We start from the raw sequence: 8111 nt of genomic DNA on the forward strand, positions 1-8111 counted from the left end.
CTCTCCCCCACGCTTCCCTTTCCTGCCTGCCAGCAATCCTGTACTCCTATTCGTTCCCTGGTGTCAGGTGGCTCTGCTGAGGCTCCTGGGAATTGTAGTTTAACCTCAGAGCCTCCTAGTGATTGGCCAGCTGTTCACGCGCTTTACTCTGCGCCTGCGCGAACTCTCTCCGTGCCGCCTGATCGCGCAGGGATATTGCACAATGCCCTACCAACATGGTGGCGCCCTGTGCTATCGGGCCGCCGCGGAACCTCCGGAGACTCTCACAGCACACCCACCCCCTCCAGGATGCGCCCTGCAGCAGAGGTGCAGAGGGAAAAGAGGGAAACACAAAACACCCCTACAGGTAGAAGGGCCGTTAGTGTTTTTATTAACCCCTTACCTTAGTGGTAATAAAGGCATACCTTCATGGCCACCATGGCTTCCAAGTGGCATATACATACAGTTATACATATAATTGTTGTGTCCTTGGCCTCTTCTAAATTAATACACCAATTTCCTGCGCTAAGGTTCATGCTATTTCCTTTCCAATATTACCTAAGCTGCAGAAATTTGTTGTAAATCTATGTAATTAGGTCCCACCTATATGTATATATATATATATATTATTGATTAATATTTAGCGCCCTTATATATTCTAAACCACATGGCTTACAAGGTGTTCATTTAAAAAAAAAAAAATGAAATTGGGAAGAAAGATGCATCTTCCTTACCCTATGGCTAACGCGAGCCGGTTAGCGCCGAGATTCGCTTATCCCGACGTTAGCTGGCTAATGCTGCGTCAGCCATATGCAAATGAATGGACTAACAGACGTTCATTCTGCAGGAAAAATTCTTTGAGGATACAGCGTTAAAACTTTGCGGAAAATAACGCGCCGTTCCCGATTTCAGAATCGTCACGATATTAGCGCGGAGGCGACGGACTTCTGCGAATCTACCCTTGAGAGGGAGATTTCAACATGTAGGGCCAGTAACCATTAGCACCAAATAATGATTACCAGCAACACACAAAACGTATTCAAAAGCAAGCAGGGTCCTGGCTGCCTCAGGTATTTATGTGCATTAAAGTCCAGCCTAAACTTTGAAGTATACATGTGACACCGTCAGACTCCTCCACCAGGAGCCTCATCCTTGCTGAGCTCTGCACAAACTCAACCTCTTCCACAGCTCAGCTGCAGGGCCCAGCTGTCTGTCATAGAGACCACACCCCAATGTAGGCGGAGCCTTCATATCATTGACAGCCAATCAGACCACGCCCCCCTTTTGCCACGGTTCCTCAAAGCCTCGTAGTAAAGTGCGGCATGGTTCAGGCTCACCCTCCTTTGACCACGCCCCCTCCTACCCACCGGGCAGAGGAGCCCTGCCACTGGCCAGCTCTGGTTTTGAGCGACGTGTTTTAGCCCCGCCCAGTCAACTCCGCTGCGCGCCGGACTCCGGAGCGCTTCCAGTTGAGAGATGGCGGCCGCTGCAGGAAGATCTCGGTTGCTGCTGCTGCTCTCCAGGAGCGGCGGAGGGCTGACAGCGGGCTTCCCAGTGCTGGGAGGCAGCAGGCACCGGCCCCACAGGACGGTGAGTGACAGTTGGGAGAGCTGACACGGGACCGGGGGTGGGGGATGCGCTGCCAGGACAACAGGCAGAAGAGCGGGCTGGGGCGGGGTGTCCCGGGAACTCCAGGTTAGTGTTTGTTACTAATAGGGTGTTTCCCCAGATCTGCTTGCTTTATTACTCCACCTCTCCTTCACCTGGGAGCTGTGGGGGGTGGAGGGTTTGGGAGCCTCCCCTGCTGCAGGACAGCGGTCCCTAAGGTGATATAGTTCCTGTGCACTAGCTGACTAAAGACTCCGCATTGCACAAGGACCAGACTGGGGTAAAAAATAAAACCCCGCAGTAACATTTGCAATCAAACATAGGACCCCCCCCCCCCCCCTTCTTCTTATTTGACAGGGGCATGTGTTTTAGTTTTCAGGGTTTATTCACCCACCCACTTACCTAAAATGAAAGGAATGCACGCAGGGGAAAGGAGGTGCCAGGTCCTAGCACAAACTTTGTGCCTGTAATAATAAGCCTGTGTGCAGAGAATGGTGCAGTGAGTGACTCCTGCACATGTCCCCTGGTGCCTGTTCTCACGCAGCCTGGAGTTCCTTGGGTTTGGTTGGGAGGAGGATCTCTGGTGTGACAGGCAGCTTTGGGAAAGGGGAGACACCTTCCTTTTTTTTTTTTTTTCCTTTCTCCCCCTCCTCTCCCCTTCTTCCCTAAAAGGGCTTTTCCTGCAGTCTCCCTCCGCTTAGTGCTCAGAACTGGTACCTAAGATTCCGCTCCATTCAGATCTCCATGATGCACAGAACAATTTACCTGCTGTTCTAGTTTTGATATTATGTAAGAGAATGAGGATACAGGCTGTTTTACAGAAAAAAACTAAATATCACCATTGTGGAAAGTGTGTATATGTGTGTATATGTGTATATATGTGTATATATATAGATATAGATATAGATATAGATATATATATATATATATATATATATATATATATAGATAGATGTGTATATATATATATATATATATATATATATATATATATATATATATATATATATATATATATATAATATTTACACACGTTTTTATATTGAGTGTATATTTCTCTGCCATAAGAATGAGCAAGTATTTTTTCACACGTTGCTGAAGGTATCTATTTCATGTATATATTTTAAGTGCATCAGTACGTTGTTGTTGCTGCTTATTTTATTTCAAGTGTTAATATAATCGGACTCGATTGCAGTGACCAATCTCATCCCCCTTGGCTGCGGTCTGATATTACTTGCAATGTTCTTTTCTTGTGTTAATGCTGATTTTTTTTTTTTCCATGGTCAAGAACGATCACTGTACAATGGTGCAGTGGTTAGAATATGCATGCACTGGCTCTTCTATCGTCTTCATCTTCCTGTGATTACTTAAAAGCATTGTCTAACCACTGGGTAAATCGCTAACACACCTTTTTATATATCTGATTTGCTGAATCGACAAACAGTATTTGCTATCTAGGGATTTATATGTGGTATGAAATACTTGCTGAAAAAAGTTGCCATCCACCAACATGAGATGCTACCATTATATATAAAGTATTTATCTTCATATTTTATGCATCGTGACTTATTTTTTTATTTTTTAACAAAATGCAATGCTTTTATACCCCACTGTCGATGTGACAGTAGTATTTTGAGAGTGGCTTGAGTGCCTAGTAAATTGTGACTGAACAGGTGGAAGAGCCTATTCACTTTTGATAAAAGAAAAACAGCATTCTACCCATCCCGGAATCTTGTGTGTGCAATGTTCCTCTTTTGGCAGTTCACGCGCTGTGTTCTGCCAAACTTCCATTTCAGTGCTATATTTGGTTGGAAGCATCTCATTAAAAAAAAAAATATGACAATGTTAATATGGAATATATTTTCGGATACTTCAGTTACTGAATGAGTAGGATCTGTGTTCTACTGATTCAGCTACTGGCTGCTACGAAAATGGAGGGAGTATGGTTTGACAGTGAGAGAAAATTAGTAGATGGACCAAAATATCCTTGTCAACGCTCCTCTTCCCTATGATCATATGTCCTTATTGGGTTACGTTTCTTTGTTTTAGATTGTTGGAGAATCCCAATTAAAGCTATTTATAATTTCAATGAGACTGTTCAATCTGCATAGGATTCCATAGCAATTTATTCTATAAACACAGAAACCAATGCCAGGCCACTATATGCTTTTGCTGCCCTTATTCAATATGCAGTGAAACGACTTCCCAGTGCTGGAGAAGAGATCCGCTCCATTTAAATGAATGGGACTAAAGTCGTCTACAGAACTGAAGTGGCGTCACCGCAAATTGAATAAGGGCCTTCGGCAGCTGTCTTCTGGTTGCAAAACAGGAGCAAAGAAACGGCGCCATATTTAGCAAAATAAAAAAAATCCCCTTAATCTTTTGTAACCCTGGCTCATTTCTAGTTGCTTCAATTTTCCCTAGTGTTGCAGTTGGAAGATTTTGATTCAGAAACCTCTTTAGTCTCCCTATTAAGGCGCTTACTACACAATGTGTAGACCCTACAAGATTGAAAACCTTTATTTGCTCCTTTTTGTACCCTGCCATAGCCATATGTCTATGCTATAGCATTTACTTGTTTTAACTGTATTTTCTATGAACACTTTTTTTTGCCAGAATACTGCTCCATGCATTCACTACCCTTTTAAGTAAAGAACACAATTTCTCCCCTGACCCCCTCCAGTTTTCATTTAGTTTTCCATAACCGATGCTTACCTCTATTTTGAAGTCCTTGTCATCAATGTCACGTCCCAAGGTGGGTTGGATCATCAGCCATTCGGATAACATAACACGTAAAAAGATTGCTCTTCAGAGAAATTCCCTTGGAGAACATGATTGATGTTCTCTTAAAAAAATGTAATGCCTGACTTTGGAATAAGATTAGAGATAAGGATATATCTAAAAGATCCTCCCCAATAAATTTGGGGTGAAACGGGTGGACCCAGGAACTGGGGGTTGGGGGGGGGGGGGGGGTTATGGAGTAAAAAAAGAGATTTTGTGTCTAAGGCCTTAATACGGATATAGAACATTCAGCTTTTGGTTCTAATCTTGGTCTAAAATATACTGGACACCTTGGACACCTTGGTCTAAAATACTTGGTATTATCTTGGGAAAATGACTGTATTTCATTGGATAAGGTTGGCTTTTCCAGCTATAATTGGGCAGGCCTCTCTAGGAGCAAAATAAACTAATGGCAGAGGCACGTTTAATGGGTTATATAAAGGTGACTGACACTTTTTATTAAATCACTCATTTAATGTCTTCAAATTACCCAAATGCTTTGGCGTGTTAATGCTTTTCCTAAACTTTTGTAATGGGGCTAGTTGAAAATGCTTGTATACACGGACAGATTCTTAATCTCAGTCTGTGACTGCGCCACTTGTGCTGAAGCTGGGATATCTTTAAAAGCTGACCCACTGGGGGTGGGGGAGGGGTCTTGAGGACTGGAGTTGAGCACCCCTGATCTACACTTTATCTCCCACCCCCTTTGTTGCTTGGTTTAAAAAAAAAATGTGGCATTAGCCAAAGAGAGAACATAGGTATGGGCAGAATTAAACACACCTGAAAAATTAGAAATGTATTAATTTTTTTATACAGTAACCAAATAAGTGAAACTGGAACTGTAAGGCTGATGAAATATTTATAAGAAAGCCACATTGGCAAGTTTAAAAATAAAATCTATTTGTGCATGGCATTTTTAGTATTATTGGCTGACTGTTTTATTTTTTTTATTTTTACGGTGGCTATGTGACTGTCTAGTACAATTGTGAATCACTTTATTGTACTGTAAGTCACTATATATTTTCTCTAATATAAACTGAAAGTTGAATACCACAATCCAGTTAATTTCATTGCTGAGCCCAGATTCATCCATCACAGCCACAGAACGTCACAATATATCTTGCAGCAATTTGGATTTTATATTTCTGACTGCCAAGCTTATATTTACCTTTTCTCTGCAGTAATAGATTTACAAGTCCTTTTAATCACCAGAATAAAATTTGCACGATAAAATGTCTTGTCTGCTTCTGGTATTTGTGCTTGGTTGTAATGAATGATACTAAAGGGAAGGTGCTTAATGCTTTTAATGTATGTAGCACTGTGCAGAATAAGTAGCCGTGGCAAGAAGTCAAATACTTACTTTTTATAGGAGATTTGATGTATCATAACTAACTTAAATAATTGCATTTTTCTCTCTATGGGACTCTATGCGCTTCACAATTACGATATAGTGCATGGTATGCCACATCGTACACGGAGTGTTACAGACACAGTTCCTGCAGTGCTTACAATCTGTGGGGATTTTGGTGCCAGAGGCACAGGGAGATAAAGTGAGTTGCCCAAGGAGCAGGTTCCCCTGCTTCAAACTCTGTGTGATTGTCTATAGATTGCGTCTTTACTCACTGAGCCACTCCTTCAGCCCTTGAGGGCTCGTGTGACCTGCCACTAATTGCTTTACAAGCCCTATCTGTTGAGGAAGGGGTTAATGTCTTTTGTAAACTTCGCTAAAATCGCACTTGGCAAATTGCAAAGCCTCAGTTTGAGCTGTTGGACGCCAAGTTCAAACCTGCTGCCGCTGCCGGAAGACGCCTCATGGTCCATTCAAACGAATATGATATCTGGAAGCAAATTCATTAATGTCTGGTGCAGGGTATATATTGCATGACGATCCCGCGTTAACGGTCAGTCAAGTCAATGACCGTTAACGCTGTATCGCTGTCAGATACCCCGCATCTTGTGAAACAGCACCGCTTCGTAATATGGCGCTGTGTCCATGAATTGCACTGTGTATTGTTAGATTTTTTTGTATTTTTTTTTTCTTAAATCTTAACTGTAAAGTATATAGGTTTGAGCATATATAGTTAAGCATGTAACATTGTCTCCATTTCATCTCCTTTTTGTATTTTGTTTGATACTAACCTTTTCCCACCTCTTAAAACGTCGTAAACTATATTTTCAAAATAGAGAGAGGGATTGGTTGGTACACACAACCTTAACAAGAAGCACACTTGTTTGTTGCACACCAGGGCTATTTAAAAATTAACATTTAATCTTTCTACAATTAATATAAGTCTACACTTGCAAATAAGGTTATCATATATTTATTGTGTGTGCATTTTTTATTTAAAATGTATACCAGGAGGTAAGGTGAAAATGCTGCTGCTTGCTCAGCAATGATGAAGCACAACTGAACTCCAATATTAATTGTCTTGTGATATCAATTATATATAAAATTCATTTGGCAATCTGGTTCAGTGTGCCTAACTACCAAGTATGTTATTTTGTAGCCTCTTGGTTGTTGGTTCCTTTTTTTTAATCTAGGATATCTTAATGTTAATTATTCTTTAGATTATCAAAACACCATCCACGTGATATAGAATGAATGCCTGATGGGGGTTGTTGTCAGTAGCACAGCATACCACTTTACTCACCATCAATTAGATAATTTGTTGAAAATTCAATGTAGGACCGAATACTGCTAATTCACACACGAGTACATACCATTGGAGTCTAGCAGGCTAACTAGATATAAAAGTCATGCAAAACTGTCATGTGCAGCCATATAGAGCCTCCCAAATGTATAATTATCTAATGCAGTGATGCACACGGCGTTGCATTGGGATAACCAGCTATATCCTGGTAGGTGGTACCCTACACAGTGTTCAATGGCAGGTGGATTAACACAATTCCTGCATTCAGAAAGCTGATCTTATTGCATACATGAACTGCCATATACAACCTTATGAGCCTCCCAGATGTAAGAATATCCAATACAATGATGCACGCGACGGTGCGTTTAAACAACTGGCTACAACCTGGCAGGTACTGCAATACACCGCATTAGACCACCCTCCTGGATTGACGTGACTACGTCATAAACCCAACGCGTTTCCCTCCCGAACTGAGCTTCGTCAGGGACGGATGAGTGACAGAAGCTGTGTAGATTGCCTTAAGTAGCGTCTATGGTTGCTATGACAATTCTGCTTCAATCAGGATTTGTTCCAATCCGAGCTAGTAAGCGCAAACGACGCTACTTGTATTGGCAATACACTACTTCTGCTGAGAGTAATCCTCAATTGCAGAAGTATTGCAACAAAGTACAAAGTTTAAAAATGCATAAAATTGATTTTTATCTTGAAGGGATACAATGATGGATGCATATATTGGCAACAATTTACTATGAATTATAGAGTGGTGCTAGCAGATCTTAAATACATTGTAACAACCCTACAGCTATTTGGCAGACAAAGTTGGCTAATATATAGAGATTTTTCTGCAGTGTTGTCTATTGCAGTTGGATCAGAAAAGCAAATTTAGTGTTTTAGATTCAAACCTGATGATATTTTATTATCCAAACTTGTGTATTGATTTATTCAATTCATTGATTACATATCATGAAAGGGTATTGTTAAACATGTAAAACTGTAATTTTTATCATGTTTAGTGGGATAGGGAATAATTATATATCTATATCTGTGTTAGTCCAGTTGCGATAGTACAGAATAAATGAGTTCTTCAGTATT

General features: G+C 41.1%; 1 protein-coding gene across 1 annotated transcript in view; it reads left to right on the plus strand.

Annotated features, from left to right (window-relative positions):
- Positions 1-1412: 1412 nt before the first annotated feature.
- MCU (mitochondrial calcium uniporter) overlaps positions 1413-8111 on the plus strand; it is a 125331-nt gene continuing 118632 nt past the window's right edge. Inside the window, exon 1 of the mRNA XM_075610787.1 lies at positions 1413-1569. Coding sequence (XP_075466902.1) covers positions 1456-1569 — 114 coding nt within the window. The 5' untranslated portion in view covers positions 1413-1455. The remainder of the gene's footprint in view (positions 1570-8111) is intronic.

Source organism: Ascaphus truei, chromosome 8 (genome assembly GCF_040206685.1).
Source record: "Ascaphus truei isolate aAscTru1 chromosome 8, aAscTru1.hap1, whole genome shotgun sequence".
In the NCBI taxonomy this organism is placed as follows: Eukaryota; Metazoa; Chordata; class Amphibia; order Anura; family Ascaphidae; genus Ascaphus; species Ascaphus truei.